This window comes from Gopherus flavomarginatus, chromosome 5 (assembly GCF_025201925.1).
Source record: "Gopherus flavomarginatus isolate rGopFla2 chromosome 5, rGopFla2.mat.asm, whole genome shotgun sequence".
NCBI lineage: Eukaryota > Metazoa > Chordata > Testudines > Testudinidae > Gopherus > Gopherus flavomarginatus.
In genome coordinates this window covers 28,626,039-28,646,543 of record NC_066621.1, presented here as the reverse complement: position 1 = coordinate 28,646,543, position 20,505 = coordinate 28,626,039, and the positions used below count along the sequence as shown (strand labels likewise).

Below are 20,505 nucleotides of genomic sequence, written 5' to 3'. Positions count from 1 at the left end.
CACCAAAAATCCCCTAAGTCTCCAAGGTTTCCGCCAGCCTGGATGTAGGTATCTATACCCCCCACTACCCCATAAGCCCCCCTGGTACCACTACAGCCTGGATTTAGGAATATGTGCACTCCACGAACCCCCTAAGCCCCCCCCGGGACCCCTACGGCCTGGACATAGGTATCTGTGCACCCCAAGGCCCCTAAGATCCCCCGGACCCCTACAGCCTGGATGTAGATGTGACGGTGCTGCCTGTGGGGGCCAGCTGAGGTCACTCAATCAGGGAGAACTGCAAACAAAACAGGGCAGACAAATCCCAAACACTGCTGGTTATTTCAATACTTAGATTTACCAAGCCAGCACAAAACAGCTTCTGTAGTACCTCACTGGTTACTTAGAAGTTTAAACCACGCAGTTCCCTTAAAGTACCCAGTCTCAGGCCTCCGTCCAGACACACCAGTCAGGTATGATGATGATTTCTGAAAATCTTACTTCATCATATAAAAGAAAAGATTCTACTGATCCCAAAGGATCAGCCACATACCCAGGTTCAATTATGAGTTAAATCTCACCCAAAATACATGCTATAGCCAACTCTTATTAAACTAAGCTTAAATGTATTAGAAAAGAAAAGAGAGAGAGTGTTGGTTAAAAGATTAATAAACATACAGACTTGAATTCAATTCTTGAGGTTCAGATACATAGTAGAGGTGAGCTTGTAGTTGCCAAAAGTCCTTTTAGAAATAGTCCATAGGTTATAGTCCAATTTCCATATTCAGGGTGGCTCCAGTTAATGACTGGGGATCTCAATCCTTGTGGCTTAAGGTTTCCCACTCTTGAAACCCAAAGCAGATTTGAGATGAAGAAGGATCGTGTCCCAGGCTTCTTATACATTTCCAGCAGCCTTTCGGACTGAGAAAACAATAGGCTTAACTCTCCTTCCAAACATCCTGGCAATTAATACAGGGTAATTTACCCATCAAACAGTTCAAATACAGGTTACCACAACCTTCAAAGAGACACATAGACAATAATACTATTTCACTCAAGTATCATCATAAATGTTAATATTCCTTTTTTGCTCTTTGAATTAAAACTATAGCAACAGACAAGACTTGTTTGCTTACATCACAATACCTGAGCAAACATCTCCCCTTCTACCTCTAATACTGCAGACTTGCATTTCAAAGCTCTGTTCATTTACATATCTTGCTAACCAGTTCTTAAGGTTCACCCACGGGTCAGGTCAGTCGGTGAGGTGAGTTAATTAACTCTTTCTGGCCCTGTCACCTTTCAATGAGATATTATATTATACTTATAATGTCACAGTTGTGGTGAGTCGACTGCTGCAGCTCCCCATAGACTCTACCTGCGTCTCTCACTGAGCTGGAGTACAGCAGTTGAGGGGAGAGCACTCCATGTGTTGCATCTACACTGGTCGCTATATATCGACCCCCGCTGGATCAATTGCTGCCCACCGATTCAGCAGGTGATATAGACATACCCTGAGTATTTCGTGATCGGAGCTGGACCCTGGAGGGGGACACATTGAAGGAACTCGGGGGTTAAGATGCCTCTATTGTCAACTGTCAGGGCTGCTGTGGCTCAGAGGAAGGTGCTTAACTGCCTGACAGGCTTAGGCGCTGCAAGCCTGGGAGGCAGGAGAAGTGAAGCGGCCACGGTGTGCTCAGGGTGCTCATGCTTGGAGCAGGGGTGAGCTGAGGTGAGGGGGTTGTCGCAGAGCAGAGCGGGGGAGTTGCCACAAGAGGGACTCCTCAGGGTGGAGGGCGGGAGCTGCCACAGGTGGGGCACCTCATGGTGGGGGCGCAGAAGGTGAGGGTGCAAGGTGGAAGTTTCGCCTAGGGCGTGAAACATCCTTGCACTGGCCCTGCCCCATGCACTGCCTGCAGCCAGCCCTGCACCCCCTCCCCTGACTGCACCAGCCGCATCCTCCCTCCCCTGCCTGCAGCCAGCCCTGCAGCCAGCCCCGACACAGCCCCTGCCCTATCTCCAGCCAACTCCTGCCACACCCCCCTGTGGCCCTGCCCAAAGCCAGCCAGCCCCCACACACCCCCAGCCTGCACCAGCCCCGCACTCCCTGCCCTGTCTCCAGGCAAACCCTGATGCACCCCCCTGCCTGAAGCAAGCCAGCCCCGCACCCCTTGCCCTGCCTGAAGCCAGACCCTACCTCCAGCCAACCCCATGTCCACTGGTGCCCTGCAGTTCCCAGAGCAGTAATCCTGCACATCTGCTTCAATGAGGGGGGCAGGGAGCAGCTGGGACCCACACATGTGCACACCCTAGGGTGACCAGACAGCAAGTGTGAAAAATCGGGATGGGGTGAGGGGTAATAGGATCATAGATAAGAAAAAGACCCCAAAATTCTGACTGTCCCTATAAAATTGGGACATCTGGTCACCTTAGCACACCCCCAGGACTCCAGAGTTCCATTGCTGGGTTTCCTGTTGGTTCCACTGCTGGTTCTTTTCCTTTTCCTGGGGACTTTGGGCAAGTTGCTTCCCACTCTAGGGCTCTTTCCCCAGCCGTCAAATGGGGATTTCATACTTTCCCGCTATTGGAAAGTGCTGGGAGAATCCCCCAGCAGAAGCTGCTCTGACAGTGCTAAGCAGCATCTGACCATTCAAGCTCGGAGCTCACTGCCCAGGAGGAGTGCTTGGCTCTGGGGTTTCACTTCAGCCCAGTCTAGAGAGAGGGGCCTAACCATGGAGTTTGGCTCAAGAAGACCAAGTCTCCAATTTGTTAAGGGCGTTTTGAATTTCAATCCTGTGCTCCAAAGTGCTTGATTTCAGTTGTAAATTTTAGAAGCGTGCTCTAAACTCCATTTTCCAAATCATTCATGAAAATATAGAATAGTACCAGACACCGGACTGATCCCTGCCAGACCCACTAGGTACACCCTCTCTATTGGGCAGCCAAACATGGAGAAGGACTCCTGGAGTCTGGGCTTTCAACTAGCTCTCCACCCACATTACACTGATTGCAGCTGGACTGCATTTCCCTCTTTTGCTTCTGAGAATGTCCTACGGGAATGTGTCAAAAGCCTTAGTAACACCAAGTTAGATCCCATCTACTGTTTGCCCACCTCCACCAGGCCCAGAACCCTGCCGAAGAAGGAATGAGGATCGGTTTGAGATGATTTGTTCTTGACAAATCCACACTCACTAGTCGTAAGAACCAAATTATCCTGTAGGTGCTGCTGACAAACTGAGTGTTTAAGAATGTATTACAGGATCTCTCCAGCTATGGCAGTCAGGCTAGCTAGTCTGTAAGTCCCAGAGGTCTCTTTGTTCCCCTTTGAAAAATAGGTCCTGTCTTGTTCATGGATGGGAAGATGTTCTTTTTCAGGGATCTCAGACGAGAACACCTGGTTTGTTAAGGCCACAAAAACGGAGGCAGGAACCTCTTCTCTGCTGCTGGCAAATAACCCCAGGTACCTAAAAGATAGGGACTCACATCTTTGAATGGGCTTTAAAAAGGCAGTGGTTTGGCCTCGACCATTTCTTGTTTCCACAGACTAGACATTTTAGCAAACTTTAGAATTCCTTGGTGCTAAACACTGTGAAACTCCCCTTTCTCCTTCACACAGGGCTTTAACGCCCCTTATCTCACTCAGGCTCTAAACTGCCCAGAGTTCGAGAACTGTTCCTGTTCCCATTGGACAGATGGGAGAAGCCTGAGGTACAGAGAAAGGAAGTGACCTACCCAAGGCCTACACAGCAAGGCGGTGGCAGAGCCAGAAAGAGAAGCCACCAGTCCTGACTCCAGTTCTAACAGATAAAAACCCCCAGAGGCAGGGATAGAGCCCAGGAATCGAAATGGTGGGAAAATTTCATTCAAACCGTTTCTGTCTAAAAATCCTATTCAGACTAAACCAGTTTGTTTTTCAAAATCATAACAAGTGGGATGAAAGTTCTTTGCAAAAAGATTTTGTTGCAGAACAAAAGCATCTCCTGTTTGTCAGAGTGTGTTAAATTGTCTCCTCGCACACAAAGAGGAGACACTTACATCTCAACCGTTAGATAAAATGCTTCAATCTGAGCTAAGTCGTTGCTACTATAAACAATTTCAAAATAAAAAAGTACAAATAAAATAGACTATTTCAGCTAATCTATTATGTCATAATCTGCTCTGAGTAAACATGATAGGACACCTTATATTATGCACTACTTCTAGAGACACTCCCCAATGGATCCGCATCCTCCACCCACCATGAGGTAGGTAAAAGCGGATCACTATTATCCCCACTTGAAAGAGGGAGAAGCTAAGGCTGAGAAAGGAGAATTGACTTGTCTGAGGTCACACAGCCCGTCAGAGGCAGAGTTGGGAATAGGACCCAAGAGCCCTGATTTTCAAACTAACCATTGGATCTTGAATTTCAGACATTTAATGACTTGAATAAAGTGCTCTCAGATGAGCTCCAGACCAACAACAGTGACAGTAATAATTCGGCAAGTATTTTAGGAGAACTGCAATGTTAGAGAGAATCATGAACTGCTCAGAGACAATTAATGCAGAGAAGCAGCAAAATTTGTCAAACATAGAACTGTTTCTGACTTATTTACTTGATCTTAAAAGAGAACAACAAGGACCTGAGTCTCCTCCCTGTCAATAACCCCCTGCTCAGCCAGTCAGGGTAGAGACTGAAGACAGAAGGCTGAGGGTTCTCACCAGAGAACCCAATGGATGGCCCAGGTCACTGGTGGGGATCACTGCCCGAGCACTAGTTCAGCCCCACATTTTTGGCTGAACCTTCCACAGTGGGAGCTGCAGAGCACTCCCCCGCAACACACACACACACACACACACACACACACACACACACACACACACACACACACACCTCCTGTTATTGGGAAAGGAACAGGAGAAAGGACAAAAGAAGCAAGAGACCAAGAGTAAGGAGGGAGGGAGGGAGGAAAAGGTGAAACCCTAATGTCCCCAGTGATTCTAAGGAACAAAATCCCAGGTGCGCAGTAGAATTCTGCCTCCTTAAGCTCATGTTTTCCATGCCTAGAATTCAACTGTCACCAGATGGCTCAGAGTGAACAGGTTTCAAACCTCCAGGATGCTCTTATCTTCTAAACAGGGACAGCTGTTTTCTAGTAAAATCAATACAAGGGAAGGAGAAAACTCGAAACAGGTTCCTCCTGACGCTCACTTACGTGAACCCGAATACTCTCTCAGTCCTCAAAGAGAGACCTGGAGAAGTAGACTTGCTGAAGCAAAGCCACAGGGGTCTCTGAGGTTTCCCTGGCCCCTCGCCCCTGTCCTGCCTGGCTGATGTCAGCATCTCTCTGTGAGGTCACCACCTCCCCACCACCTTTGACCAATAGTCTGAGGTCCTGCAAAAGGCCTTTGTGTTGTCACTGCGACACTCCTCCCTTGCTGGGCCAATGTCCTGCCCCTGGCTAGGCACTTTGGAGGTTTGAGCTACTCCCTGTGGATCACCCCACTCAAGGAGCGTTCATTCTAGGCAGCAAGCTGGCTAGACAGGAAAACATCAGACACTGCTTCCAACGCTACACTCAGTTTTTCAGAAATTAGTCGACTTCATGGCCAGAAGAGACCATTAGAGCATCCAACCTGCATATCACAGGCCTCCTGTATGACACAAGAGCTACTTTGGGGGCAAACCCACTCCAGAAAGGCATCTAGTCTTCATTACATGACATGAGGAGATGGCGAATCCACCATTTCCCTTGGTAGCTTGTTCCTGTGGTGAATCATCCTCACTGCTGACTATTTGTGCCTTAGTTGTAATATGAATTTGTCTCTGTTCACTTTCCAGCCATTGGGTCTTGTTATGCCTTTCTCTGCCAGATTCAAGAGCCCTTTTATACCCAATCTTTTCTCTCCATTAAGGCACTTCAACACTTCAATGAAACCACATTTCAATCTTCTTTTGATAATCTAAACAGGGTGAGCTTTTTCAATAGCTCACTGGAAGGCATTTTTCTCCATCCCTCAGAACATTTGGTGACTCTTTGCTGCCCCAGCTTCAATTTCACAACATCTTTTTCAAATGAGGACACCAAAACTGGAGGCAGTATAAAGGTTGTATAAAGGTAAAATTAAATAGGTTGCAGAGGAGTTTTTTTAATTTCGGCTTTTGTTGCTAAAATTTTGTCTCTCTGCGGTGAGAAAAAACACTCCCCGAATGCCAAAATATGAGCTATGAAAAGCGGCACTGTGAACAGCACTTCATAGGTGGAGCTGTGCTCCCAGTCACGAAGCTCCTGCTCCTTGTTGGAGGTTGTTTGGTTTTGTTGCTGGGGGAGCTCTCTCCTAGCCATAAGGAGCGGCCACACAGCGCACCTTACAATGGCACGCTTAAATACAAACGCTAGATGTCTAAGTACTAAGACGCGTGAATTTGAGTGCCTGGTATTAAGTGACGATATTGATAGAATAGGCATCACAGAAACCCCTGCACCCCCTCCTGCACCCACGTGGGGACACTGACCTGTGTGCATGGAACAACTGGCATTGCTGCCCCCCACTCCTCCCTGGAACGCTGCTCATCTGGGCACCCCTAGGGGCTGTGGGATGTGGGGGCAAGAAGTGAGATCATCCGAGCTCCCTGCATCCAGGTCACTTTCCTCAGCCAGGCTGCATAGCGGGAGGGCAGAGAGCAGCAGCTTCTGATGCTCCCCTCACAGCACAGCCCAGGTGGGAAAAGTGACCAGGACGCATGGAGCACAAAGTGTTGCTCCTCACTCCCCGCAACCCTCTATGCAAGGGAGAGCAGTGAGCACCTTTGCACTGCCACACGATGCCCTTTGACCCCTGGAGCCCTGGGCGGCTGCCAGGGGGCCTCACCCCTAAGGCCGGTCAGGCTCCCCAGAATGAGCAGCAGAAAACACAGAGACTGGCCACACACTGAGCAGTGGTAGCTTGGGCGGCTCGTAATGGAGGCTCGGGGGGGAGGGGGCTCAGCCTTGCCAAGGGGACAGTGGGGCCCATGACCAGGGGCCCTGGCCAAGTTAGGTCCCCCTGGAAAAGTCTCCCCCATATCAGCCCCAGGGCTGGAGGAGCTCCCACTCCCTGCTACGGCCCGGGGCGAGCAGCAGGGGCACAGAGCTTCTCTGGTCTCGGGGCTGCAGTGGGGCAGGGGTAAAGGAGTGATAGGGTGGGGCTGGTGGGGGAAGGGGTGGAACAGAGGTGACAGTGGATGGGGCCATGGGTGAAAGGTGTGGAAGGGGGCAGAGCCACAGACAGAAAGTGGGGGCATGGTTCTGGTGCTGGGGCCCCCACACTTGCTCTCCCTTTCCCAGGGGTTTGGCAGTAGCCCCGGCTTAGCGAGTAGGGTTCAGTGGTCCCCATAATGTAGGGCGTGACTCCTAGGGGGACAAAGAGGAACATTCATGGAGGCACCTCAGGACCTGAGCCAGCCCACATGGAGGGCAGGGAGGGAGCACCACTCAGCACCACTCTGTCCCAGCTCTTCCCCAACCCCACCCTCAGCCTGAGACTCTGGCTTCCAGCCCAGGGTCGACCCTTTTACCCCATCAGCATCCCTCTCCCCAGCAAGCAACAGCCCCACTCCCAGAACCGGTTCTCGACTGTGGCTTCCGAGGGGCCACAGCCATGGCTAAGAGGGCACAGTGTGAAATGTTTAGGGACCACTGGTTTAGGGTGACGTCCTCAATCACTTCTCTGCAGTCCAATAAAAGCTATTCCTCACCCACCTACCCCTCCATCAGGACGGACTAGGTATGTTCTGCTGCCCTTCACTCATACAGGAAGGAGAATAACATTTTATTCCACTCCATCCTAAAGTGATTTCTAACCCGCCACCATCCCAAACTGGTCATTTTGGGGAAGCGGCCCCACCATGCTGCATAGCTAGGCAGAGTAGGTGTGTCTGTGCAAACACGGTCTGTTCCTGAAGTCTTTCCCCAGCTCCTCACTAGATGTGAGGGGGGAGCTCATTCAGACCCTGCTTACTCTTAGTATTTAAAGACTCCATCATATCCCTATCTCTGCCAGCCTTAGATTTCTCCTCCTGTCCTTTTCTTGACAGCTCAGATGAGGTGACTGAGTGGTTAAGGTGATGGACTGCTACCCCATTATGCTCTGCCGACATGGGTTCAAATCCCATCCTCATCAGAGGCATTTAGTCTTCACCTTCCTTTATAGACAACCATCTCCCGCTTTGGTACAATAACAGATCAAACAATGTTGCTTGTGTTACCCAAAATTGGGTCAGTTAGTAACTTAGAGAGGACTAATAACGCCCCTCCCCCCCAGAGTTTGGCAGAAAACAGCACATTTATTAGCTTGATAGCTAAGCTGAAAATAAGGGCAGAGGGAGGGTGTCACACTCACATTCGCATACTCATGCTCCCAGGAAAGGCCTGGCAGTGGAGATGTCAGGATCCTTTAAGGTAAGTGTCCCACAGTGCAGTGATAGATGGTGCGACGAAGGTCAGCCTCCCTGAGGCACGATGGAATGTAATACAGCGAACCACTGGCCAGACGGGCTGGGCGAAGGGCATTCACTGGAGGTACAAAGGAGAGTGGGAAAGCCACTTCACAGGCATTCAAAGAGGGAGAGGAGACAAGAAGGGGGGTGGGAGGTGTAACAGACCTTTTGAGCATACAGGTTATACAGAGCACACAGATCACTGCTCCTCCTACAACAGGGTAAATTCTAAAGCATCATGTTTCTTACTTTGCCCATCTCTCAATTTTGATGATTATCGATGGAAATATTTTGCCATTGGGTTGTGTGTTTACACAGAAATTGACATTTACCAACAAATATGCAATTCTTCCAAGCCTGCCTAGTCTGCAGTTGATGGGTTTAGAGGGACACATTCACTCTTCCAGGTCCCCATTCCAGGCCTGTGCTCTCCAGGCTGTCAACTTCCCACACTGCTGGGATCCTTCCCTCATCTCCCCCCAGACCACTGCCCCACCCCCACTTCTGGGGTCCCCTCCCCACACTAACTCCACTGCTGGCAGGATCCCTTCTCGTTCCTTTCATTTCCTGCCTCCACTCTGGGCAAAAGCTCTGCACTCTTCCCACACCAGAAGTTGAACCCAGACCACCTGGGTAAAAACCAGGAATTCTGACCACTAGCCCATATGGGACTATTGTTGCATCTGACGAAGTGGGTATTCACCCACGACAGCTCATGCTCCAATACGTCTGTTAGTCTATAAGGTGCCACCGGACTCTTGGCTGCTATTATTACTACAACTCAGTCCTTGGCTACACTGGAGAGTTACAGCGCTGCTGGTGGTTTTACAACGCTGTAACTTACTCCCCATCCACACTGGCAAGGCCCATACAGCGCTGTATCTCCCTGGCTACAGCGCTGCATGTACTCCACCTTGACGAGAGGAATAAAGAGAACAGCGCTGGTGCTGCAGCGCTGGGGTGCCAGTGTAAACAGTGATTAATCTTACTACGCTGTCACTGACCTCCAGAACCTTCCCATAATGCTTTTAAGTAGAGATAACGCTCTTTGTTTTGGTGTGATGCCTCTGTTTGTTTTGTTGTGAACTCGGGGCACCCGGAGCTGCTTATCTAAAAACCAAACACAGTTACTGTTTGCAGTGAATGAGCAGAGACAGGGGGATCCCTTTGGAAAGCCCACAGCTAGTGTTTGCTTGAGGAGAGAAGCAGCCCAGTGGGCACGGGGCGGGGGTGTCTGTTTTGGAGCAGCTGCTTATCTGGTCTGTGAGGAAAAAACAAAGGCGGCTATTTGCATTTAGTGAATGAAGGGAGTGATGGAATCAGAACTTGCCAGGCAGGGAGCTGACACAGTGTCAGCTCCAAAAATCCACTCGCTCTGTCTCCCCCACGCTCCCTGTCACACTCCACTCCACCCTCCTTTTTTGAAAAGCACATTGCAGCCACTTGAACGCTGGGATAGCTGCCCATAATGCACCACTTCCAACACCGCTGCAAATGCTGCAAATGTGGCCACACTGAAGTGCTGGTAGCTGTCAGTGTGGCCACACTGCAGCGCTTTCCCTACACAGCTGTACGAAGACAGGTTTAACTCCCAGCACTGTACAGCTGCAAGCGTAGCCAAACCCTCTCTAAGCCGACCCCTTATGAGAGCAGCAGGGACTAGTGTGACGGGACATCCCGATATTTGGGTCTTTTTTCTTATATAGGTGCCTATTACCCCCACCCCCTGTCCGAGTTTTTCACATTTGCTGTCCAGTCACCCTAGCAGGGGTTGCACACAGGGCTGCATTAACCTACAGGTGCTGAGGTTTCCCTCTCTCCATTCCCAGCACCTGTGATCAGGAAACAGACATCAGGGCTCCCAGGTGCTGCACAGACCATGACTGAGATCAGACCCCATATTGTGCAAGGTGCTGTATAAACCCTGGCCAACATTGGGACACCCAGAGGGATCCCCTCAATTTCGCTGAGCCTCTGCTGCCCAACTTCTTCTAACTCCCTCTGGATCACCCCCCCACCCACAAAAAAACCACCTTTCCAAACAGTCCTTCTTTCCCTGCCCCCTGTTTCTGCTTTCACACCCTGGGACCATCTCCTCCCTTCGTCTCTCCCCCTCCAGGTGAAGCAGAGATGGAGGCAACTTCAGCCACTGGAGTCAGTCTCAGCGAGCACTGCAGCCAGCCCCGGGGAGTGGGGGGCGTGTTTGCAGACACAGGAAGGGAGCAGCTGGGAGTGGGGGAGGGAGTGCTGGGAAGAAGGACGCAGGAGAACAAAGCCCAGAGACCAAACACTGGGCAGCTCCTGGGGGCGGGGCTCTGGCACAGCCGAGGGGTGGGGCAGCTCCTGGGGGCGGGACTCTGGCTCAGCTAAGGGGCGGGACAGCTCCTGGGGGTGGGGCTCTGGCACAGTCCATGGGCAGGGCGGCTCCTGGGGGCGGGGCTCTGGCACAGCCCGGGTGTGGGGCAGCTCCTGGGGGCGGGGCTCTGGCTCAGTCCAGGGGCGGGGCAGCTCCTGGGGGCGGGGCTCTGGCACAGCCCGGGGGCGGGGCAGCTCCTGGGGGCGGGGCTCTGGCACATTGTGACACGGAGCACGGGCTGAGCAGCTGCTCCCTGGTTCTCCACGTGCTGCCAGCAGGGCAGCAACTGCCCGAGCCGGAGCAGAGCCGCTGTTCTCAGCTGCAGCCAGGATCTGCCCCCAGCCTCTCTGGGATCCAGATTGGGACAGAGACTGGGGCCCGGGGGTTCCCCTTGGTGTGGCTGGCGGGGGCGGGAGGGGAGGGGAGAACCGGAGCTGCAGGCGGGGGAAGGGCGCTGGGACATTGTGACCCAGATCCCCCGGGGAGTAAGAGACCCCGGGGGAAGGGAAAGTGACTCTGCCCCGGGGAGCCTGGGACGAGCCTCGGAGCCACCTCGGACCCAGTGGAGCTGCAGCAGGATCCGCCCGCCCCGCTGGAATGGGGAGACCAGGGACCGGCGAGGAGGCAGTATATTAAATCGCTCCCCATAGCAATGTGCTACTCCTGGGCATTGCGCATGCCCAGTAACAGCCGCTGAAGTTGCTGCCCTTCCCTCTGCCCGGACCAGCTGTAACGTTCTGCCGGGCGCTGGGGGCGGGGCTGGAGCGGGGCGGGCACTGAGCAGGAAATTGATGGGAGGGGTGGGGTCAGGGAGCTGGAGGCAGGGTTCGGGGGGGGGCTAAAGGGCACAATCCGGGCTGAGGGGAGAAGCAGGTTTTGCAGGGAGGGGGAGGTCACTAGGGTGAGGGGGTAGAACTGTCTCTGGGCAGCCAGGACATTCCCGGGGGGGAGGGGGGGAGATGAGTTAACTGGATCCTGTCCCTGTTTTTACCACTTCCTCCCACACACACATTCTCTCAAGATTTCCCCTTTGTTCTCTCATTATCACACGTGGCTATAAAATCCAGGGAGATTCTCCCCACCCCCCAATGATCAGCTTTCTAATTGCCTCTGATTTTCCCTTTTCTCTCCATACTTCTCAAATGTCAATTTAAAATCTCTCCGATGAGGGGTGGATTTTCCCACCCATTTTATCTGCAGCGATTTGTCCTTGTTCGGGTGGGAAATTGTTGCCCTGGGTCATTCCCCAGAACATGGCTCCCCCTGGAGTGGGATGGGATGAGGTTCCCGTTCTCTGCCAGGGCAGGGAAGGGAGAAGCACATCCCCCATGGAGACTGCCCAGACCCCATTTACCAATCCCCCTGCGGCCCCCTTCCATTGTCCAGGGAGCCTTCCAGCTCCCACTCCCCTTAAATCACCTCCTCAAAGGGCTCTGAGCTGCTCACGTGAATGGTTGCCCCGGGGCCGGGGGGGATCATCACATTCTGTTTATGTATTGGACAGTCATATAAAATCCAGTCCAACAGTCCCCCTTTTCCACTAGTTATTTAATAGCAACATCAAATCCCCTCCGATCTTGGTGGTTATCTCTCATGTTATCAAATGTCGTTTGTGACAGGTTCTGTCTGTGTATTTCAAAGATTGATATAAAATACCCAAAAATTTGCCCCACTTCTCTCTAGGTGTCCTATTTCTAATTGAATATGATGGGTTGTTTCCCAATGTGCTAAGATGCAGCCGCCTCTGGGGTGGATCCATGGTGGCCATTATTTGCTAGTGACAGCCCGTGGACCTTTCTTGCCCTTCAGGCCTTCCATTCTTCTGTTAAAGAAGCACCCCCCAGGCTCCCTTTGCCTGTGTTACTGGCCAGCAGGAGGTGGTAACTTTCTAGCCACTTCTCACACTCTGTGAGGTAACACTTGCAGGGGCAGGGAAGGTGTCTGTGTGGGGAGATTGCAGCTGAAGGGGCATTGTGGTAGGGGGAGGCCTCTGGGTGGCTGGGCAGGGGGTACCCTAGTCAGGTTGGTGGGATGTGTAGGTTTGGGGTTTTGGGGGTGGTGGTTCTGATGTGCCCATCCCTGAGGCTACGGGTCCTGGAGGTGGGTATCGCTGGGGGCCTGGTGGCTGCAGAACAGTGGGGGTGGGTGTCTCTTGGGGAGGCGGGACAGAGGGTTAGAGGGAGCCTGGTTCTCTGCCAGGGGCTCTGTCTGTGCTTTCCCCGCTAGTTCCTGGTTTTGTTGCCATGCCCAGTGCACAGAGCTGGGGGAGGGGATCCCTGACATTAGGTGAGGGCGTGCCAGGGAAGCAGAGTGATGGGTCGCACTGTAAAGCATCAGGGGGTCACACTGGGCAGAGGAGGGGGTCCCAGGCAAATGTCAGGGTAGATCGTTCTGGAGGGTGGGGAAGTTCCTAGGCAGGCAGTGAGGGACTGAGTTCCCAGTGGGGGGGTTCCCTTGAGGGGGTCCCTGGCTGCTGGGGGCTCTTGGTGGGGGAAACCCTTTGGGATTCCCAACCTGGCAATCATGGTGTGGTGGGGGTTCTCTGGCCGGTGGGGTTTTGAGGGGTATCTGGAGTCCCTGGCCAGGGACTCTGGGGGCTGCGTCCCAGGGAATATCTGATGGGATCCTGGCTGGGGGGTGTCTGGGGCCCCTGGCTGCTTGGTCTGGGCTCTGGGTACTAAGGGGTGTCTGGGAGCTGCTGCTAACCATGATCCTTCTCTCTGGTCAGCTTGTGCCAGAGTCCTGGCTCCAAGTCACCAGGTCACCAAGTCCATTCCTCAGTCACGTGCCCTGTCACTGTGATAACTTTCTGTCCACTTAGAAAACGCTGTTAGTGTGAAATCACAGATTTTGTTTTTCTCCTTTTTTGAAAACTGCAGGAACTTTCGGTTCCGTATGGAAAATTTGTGCCCCCAGTCCTTGTCTTAGATCTGCGGGGGTGAGGGAGGTGGGAAGGGAGCCAGCACTGCCACACGATGGTCTTTTCCTCAGCATTCTGGAATAATTCTTTCTGAAATCTGGTGTCATTGAGACCATTGTTAATCCAGAGTCACTGTATGGAAAGACAAGGAGTGATTCCAGATGGACAGTGGGGCAAATGAGATCAGCAATTCTCCCTGGGAGGAGGGGCTCCCATTAGCTGCTCTCCCCAGAGAGCTAAAGGAGGGAAGCTGCTCAAATGCTCTGTCCCTCTCTGCTCAGGATATTGGGGTTCAGCTTCCTGGGTCAGAGACTGCAGCCTCCATTGTGATCTGGGAGACCAGGCTTGGCAGCTCCTGCTCCCCCAGTGGGGCTCTGTGCTGGGAAGTGACCTTAATTAAAGCTTCTTCTCTGCCCGGCCCAGGGGATGACTTTCTGCAGCTGGTCCTAGCCCCCTAGGGCATCCCTGGGCCCTGTTAATACTACATTCTGAGCAGAGTCTCCAGGTAACTGAAAGACCTCAGGGAATGTCCTATGGTCTAGCAAGAAAGTGACTGCACAAACAACCCCACCTCATTTCTCCTCCCATTAGCGGTTGCCAGGAGGAAATCCAGCCATGGGAGAGCAAAGCCCCCAAGAATGGGACTGTCCCAGCCAGAGGGGCAGGGAGAGAGGACAGAGGAAGGAGAGACTGAAAGGGGCAGTGGGAGAAATGAATGTGGGGGAGAGATTTCCAGCTCTCTAGTCCACCCAGACACATGTATTGCTGCATCCCTTGGTAAAACCACTTTCCAGTGAACAAAACAAGGATCAGACAGAGCAAAAGCCAGTTCCTGACTCCATATTCCCCCTGCTGGGGTGTGGCTGCCGTGGGGTCAGTGTCTGAGGGAAACCCCCACAGTGACTCCTTTGGTTCTGCTCTTTTCTAGCCTTGTGTTCAGAAAAGAGATGAGGGAAGGGAGAAGGGAGGTTAAAAATGTGTCTGTGGACTTAGCCTGGCAGGAGGGGCCAGGTCTAAATTGTAATAAACAGATTGAGCATTTCCCAGCATGACAGAATCTAGGGTGTCTGTCTGCAGGGAAAGGGCCTGGGGGAATTATGATGTGAAATTAACTAAAACCAGTTCTGAAACGCCCACAACTGCCCTTCTCCCCCAGACAGGCTGCAGAATGACGTCCATGTTTTGCTCCAGCTCATCCCAGCCTGGCGTGGGACAGGGAAGAGAAATGGCTGCAGTGGAGTCAGTCCAGGTAGAGATTATAGGGGGGTTGCTGGTGGGTTCCTACTGGAGGAAAGGGAGAGCAAATACACCAGAGGTGGGAAGGTTTGCAGAGTCTGGTTTGGAGGTTGAAGGGGGGCAGGAAATTCACAGCGTGGGGAAAGGAGGAGGCCAGGGTGTGGCAAACCTGATGGGAGTTATTTACTAAGTGGCTTAGATTCTAGGAACCAGACCCAGGAGATTTGGAGGTGGAAATGCCCTAATTTGTGAAGGAAGAAAATAGCTCACCTACATGGAGCTAGTCAAACTGACCAGACTCCTAGTGCTGGAGCCTGACCTCACTAACCAGCAGCTGCTGTGAGATATGAAGGGGGCACCCATGAGTCAGGCTTATTGGAGCTGCCTCTCCCTTCATATCCCGCTCCTCACAATGAGGAGGTTATTGGGCGTCCTACCAGCGAGCTCTCCCTGGACCCTGCTGGGGGTTCCATCTCCTGTATCAGTCAGTGGCTAACAGGGGGGAGATGGGTCTGCTGGGAGAGACAAGGGGCTCTCTCTTCATCCCCTCACCCTGGTATTTGCTGGATACTCTGAACAAGGTAGAGGTGGGACTCTCCTGACTATGATCCACCCAGAGTTTCCATTTGATTCACTCCTCTCTGCCACAAATAGTGGGGCTGTGAGTGGGGCAGCAAGTTCTTAGTTATGGACTCTTGCTCTTTCAGGGGCCTGTGACCTTTGAGGAGGTGGCTGTGTATTTCACCAGGGAAGAGTGGGCTCTGCTGGACCCCGCTCAGAGAGCCCTCTACTGGGATGTCATGCAGGGGATCTATGAGACTGTGGTCTTGCTGGGTAAGGGTTCCTGTCCCTTCTGTTCTTGGAAGGGGAAATGAAGAGTGAAGGTTCATGCCACCCCCACAATGCCATCTGTACCCTGTCCTGCTTCAGCATCACCACAATAGGCCAGTGACACACATACTACCGGAGACCCTCCTCTGCTGCAGAACACTTTGGGAACAGAGCACAGGAGCGATATTGCACAGTGTCAAATATCTCCTGTTTGCTCAAGTGAAACTGGAGGTTAGGTCTGGCATAACTGTCCCATACCCCTAATCATTTTTATTGCCCTTTTCTGAACCTTTTCCAATTCCAATATATCTATTTTTGAGATGGGGTGACAACATCTGCATACAGTATTCAAGATGCAGGTGTATCATGGATTTATTTGCTGTTTTTACAAATATGATCTATGATATATTGTCATATCTATCCTTTTCATAATTATTTCCTACATTGTTCACTTTTTTTCACTGCTGCTGCACATTGAGTGGATGGTTTCAGCGAACTATCCACAGTGACTCCAAGATCCATCTCTTGAGTGGAAACAACTAATTTAGACCCCATCATTTTGTATGTATAGTTGGGATTGTGTTTTCCAATGGGCTGCACTATGTGCTATCCTGTCATCTAGCACTGCTGAGATCCTGGATTCAGTAATATCCCTGCCCTTCCTGTTCCCTTTCTCCACTGAACCCCGCCAGCCCATGCTTCCTGTTCCCAGCTTCCCCAGGATTCTTACACTGTCTCTGAACTTCTCTGTCAGCAAGAAGCAGTGCCAGGGACACTTGACCTCTGTCTGGAGTCTTCGATTTCTGAGACATGGATTTATTTTCTCTGTGTTGTAAGAGGCTCTGTCATAATGAGTGTCTGTGACGTTACCCAGAGTACAATCTGGACTGTTAAATAGCTGTGTCCCCTCAGTTCTCCGGCCTTGGGTGCCTTTTCCACTGTTTTCCCGCGAGAACAGCCCCTCTTGGCCACTTAACACACAGTTTCCAGCATGTAACTCACTCCCAGCTACACAGTATTCAGTGTTGCTAGACAGCCACTCATGAATTACACCTCAGGAGAAAACCAGCAAATTCTCAAGTGCCTAACTTTTCGCTAGAAATGCGCATCTTGCACTGTCCAGCACGCTACTGAACGACACAAGCTCATATGAAGTCTGTCATTTCATCAGTGGAAAATGACATGCGCCACCTTGTTATCGCAAACATTGTTTCCAACACACTTCAATCCACACATACTGGTTAGATGAACAATAAACCAAGATTGTTAACTACCAAAAACTAAAACTAGGCCCAGTCCATGAAAGGGGCACTCCCAGGAGAGACTGTATAAAGGCTGGAACATGAAACACCTTTGTAAACCTGAGACAGCTGCCTTGGGGACAATGACAGGGAGAATCCCCCAAAGTGACTCCTTTGTTTCTGCTCTTCTCTGGCCTCCGATTGTTCCTTCCAACGTGGAGTACTTTGCACTTGTCTCTACTGAATTTCATCCTATTTACTTCAGATCATTTCTCCAGTTTGTCCAGATCATTTTGAATTTTAAGCCAATCCTCCAAAGCACTTACAACCCCTCCCATCTTGGTGTTGTCCGCAAACTTGATACGTGTAAGAGAGAGACTGTTACTGGGAGGGTTTCCCCATGTGTCAGAGGGTTACAACCTGGTGGAAGGGGGCTAGGCCTGTACTGGAATAAGGTCACTCTGTGCTTCACAGTGTGCCAGAACCTAGAATATGCATTAGCAGGGGAAAAGCTGCGGGGAATCGGCTTGTGGAATGGACAAAGGCCTAGTCTGAATTCTCACACCTTGCCCTTTTCACCCCGGCAGGCCAGAGAATAACATCCATGTTTCGCTGCAGGTCATCTCGTCCTCCCAGGGGCAAGGAAATGGCTGCAATGGAGCTGGCTCAGGTAAGAGATTATCAAGGAGGTGGTGGTGGGCTCTGATTGGAGGTTGAGGAGCAGTAAATGCATAGGAGGGTGGGAATTGCTAGAGGTGGTGGGAAGCAGGATATATCTCGGGTGGAGAAAGGGAGGGAACAGCATGTGACAAACCTGCTGAGACTTGTGTAATGTAGGGCGTGATGGGTTGTCACCCCCAGGCGGCAGTTTGTGGAGCTTCTGGGAACTGCTGTGTCCTCTAACCCTCACGCTGGGCTGGCCCTTCTCACACTGCTTTGCCGGAGATTTCGCCAGCCTCTCCAGGGCCTGTTATCACCCAACACAACAGCAGGTGGCGCCATGCTGCCAACTAAGCTACCTGACTGCTTTACCTAAACCACTCAAGGACAGATAGAAGACAAGAGCCAATTTCCCACTTCCCCACCTTGCACACTTGCTGTAGTATAAATCCAGAATTATACCATCTTATAGTGCACTGGGATCTCTATAATGCAAGCTCATTAATATAGTTCCCCTTCCCCTCGATATGGGACAGTTGTGCACAGCAAGCTGAAATTTTCCGCAGACACTTCACTCAAAATACGCTGGTTAAGATAAAGCATCAGACAAGTTTATTAACTGCAGAGAGATAGATTAAGTGATTATAAGTGATTACAAAGAGATCAAAGCAGATTATTTAGCAAATAACCAAAACTCAGACTAAGCCTAACATACTAGATGGATAGAATTTGAATTAGCAATTTCTCACCCTGACTGATGGTACAAGCAGTCCCCCAAGTTTCCATACACAAGCTAGAAATCTCTTGATCCTGGGAGCAGCACTTCCCCCACATCCGTTTTTGTTTCACAGGTGTTTTCAGGAGTTCTCTTGTGTGGGGAATGAGGCCAAGAGATGATGTCACACACCCCCTTATGTAACTTTTCCATATGGTGGGAACCTTTTGTCCCAAACTCAGTTCCTAGTCCAGTTTGTGGAAACATACAGGTACTAAAATGGAGTTTAGTGTCATGTGGTCTGGTCACAGGCCCTGCTGAGTCATAGTAGCCATGACTCATAGGCTGGCTGAAACATTCACAGGAAGACTAAGCTCTTCCACAGTCCATTTTCTTTGTAGAGCCATCAACACTGTCTGGCTTCTTCATTGTTGTACCTGAAAGGCTCGTTGTGGGTGTTACCCAGAGTAAACACATTTGAAGTACAGATACAGAGTCAATATCCATAACTTCAGATACGAACATCATGTGTGCACACAAATAGGATAATCATATTCAGCAAATCAGAACTTTTCCAGTGACACCACACATGATGCATCTTGTACAAAATATATCATAATTATGTCCTAATTATATTATAATCATACCACTATGAATATGGGGGTGTAGTGTCAGATAGGTCCTAATTTCAAGGCACAGTAGTTGGGAATGGAACTTCTCTTCTTTGTGGAACAGGAAATAACCCTCCAGCCAGGGCTGGGACAAGTTCCCAGACTCCCAGTGATGGAGCCTGAATCTACTGGCATTTCATTAATTACCACCAACCCCAATCTTTGTGGCAACTGTAAACTTTATCAGTGATGATTTTGTACTCTCTTCTAAGTCATGGATAAGAATGTTAAATAGCACAGGACCAAGAACCAATCCCTGCAGGAACCTGCTAGAAAGAAATCCACTCGACCATGGTTCCCCATTTACTATCAGAGATTTTAATCTATTTAATGTATGCCGTGTTTATTTTGTATCATTCTAGTTTTTTTAGTAAAAATATTGTGGTGATCAAGTCATGTCCCTTACAGAAGTATAGGTATATTATATCAATACTATTAGCTGCAACCAAACTTTTGATCTCATCCAATAAGGATATCTCATTAGTTTGATAGGCTCTATTTTCTCTAAACCTTTGTTAATGGGCACTACAATTCTGACCTTCTAACTTCTATTCTTTACTATTGACTTCCCCTTTCTTCCATATATTTTATTTGAAGAGTGCTGGGATTCCTACCAGGGAGCCACTAACAGGGTCCAGAGACAGCCCCATCTCCTATATTTAGCTCTGGCTAGTAGCTATGTGATAAATGTGAAGACCCTGCTTCTATCTGTCAGCTGGGAGACACAAAGGTTCTGTCTTTCTACCTTCTGATGCCTCCTGGCTGCTGTAAGCAAGGTGGGGTGGGACTCTGTTAACATGTGCCTCCCGGAGCTTCCATTTCCTTGGTGCTGCTGTTGCGTGACTAGTGGGGTTGTGAGTGGGTCAGCAGGTACTGAGTGTTGGACTCTTACTCTTTCAGGGGCCGGTGACCTTCGAGGAGGTGGCTGTGTATTTCTCCAGGGAAGAGGGGACTCTGCTGGACCCCACTCAGAAAGCCCTCTACAGGGATGTCATGCAGGAGAACTTTGAGACGATGGTCTTGCTGGGTAAGGATTCCTGTCCCTTCTGTTCTTGGAAGGGGAAATGAAGAGTGAAGGTTCATGCCACCCCCACAATGCCATCTGTACCCTGTCCTGTTTCAGCATCACCCCAATAGGCCAGTGACACACATACTACCGGAGACCCTCCTCTGCTGCAGAACACTTTGGGAACAGAGCACAGGAGCAGTATCACACAATGTCAAATATCTCCTCTTTACTCAAGTAAAACTTGGGGTTAGGTCCATCATAATGAACAGAAGCTTCCTACCCCCAGCCTTCTCTCAAACCCTGAGCCTTCTCTACCCAAACCAGAATGTGCTTGGGGTGTAACAAGCAGGCGGCTGGAATCAGAGCTGCCAGTCCAGGGTTACTTATCATACAGACACTCAGTGCGTCCTTGAACGCTGGCTGGGAGATCCA

At 50.8% G+C, this 20,505-nt stretch overlaps 2 protein-coding genes across 2 annotated transcripts in view; both read left to right on the top strand.

The window, feature by feature from the left end:
* Positions 1-20,289, top strand: part of LOC127052647 (zinc finger protein 707-like) — an 80,922-nt gene extending 60,633 nt beyond the window's left edge. Inside the window, exon 2 of the mRNA XM_050956532.1 lies at positions 19,965-20,289. Coding sequence (XP_050812489.1) covers positions 19,965-20,132 — 168 coding nt within the window. The 3' untranslated portion in view covers positions 20,133-20,289. The remainder of the gene's footprint in view (positions 1-19,964) is intronic.
* The window catches only part of LOC127052581 (zinc finger protein 436-like), a 269,164-nt gene that overhangs the window by 128,801 nt on the left and 119,858 nt on the right, over positions 1-20,505 (top strand). The window lies entirely within an intron of this gene.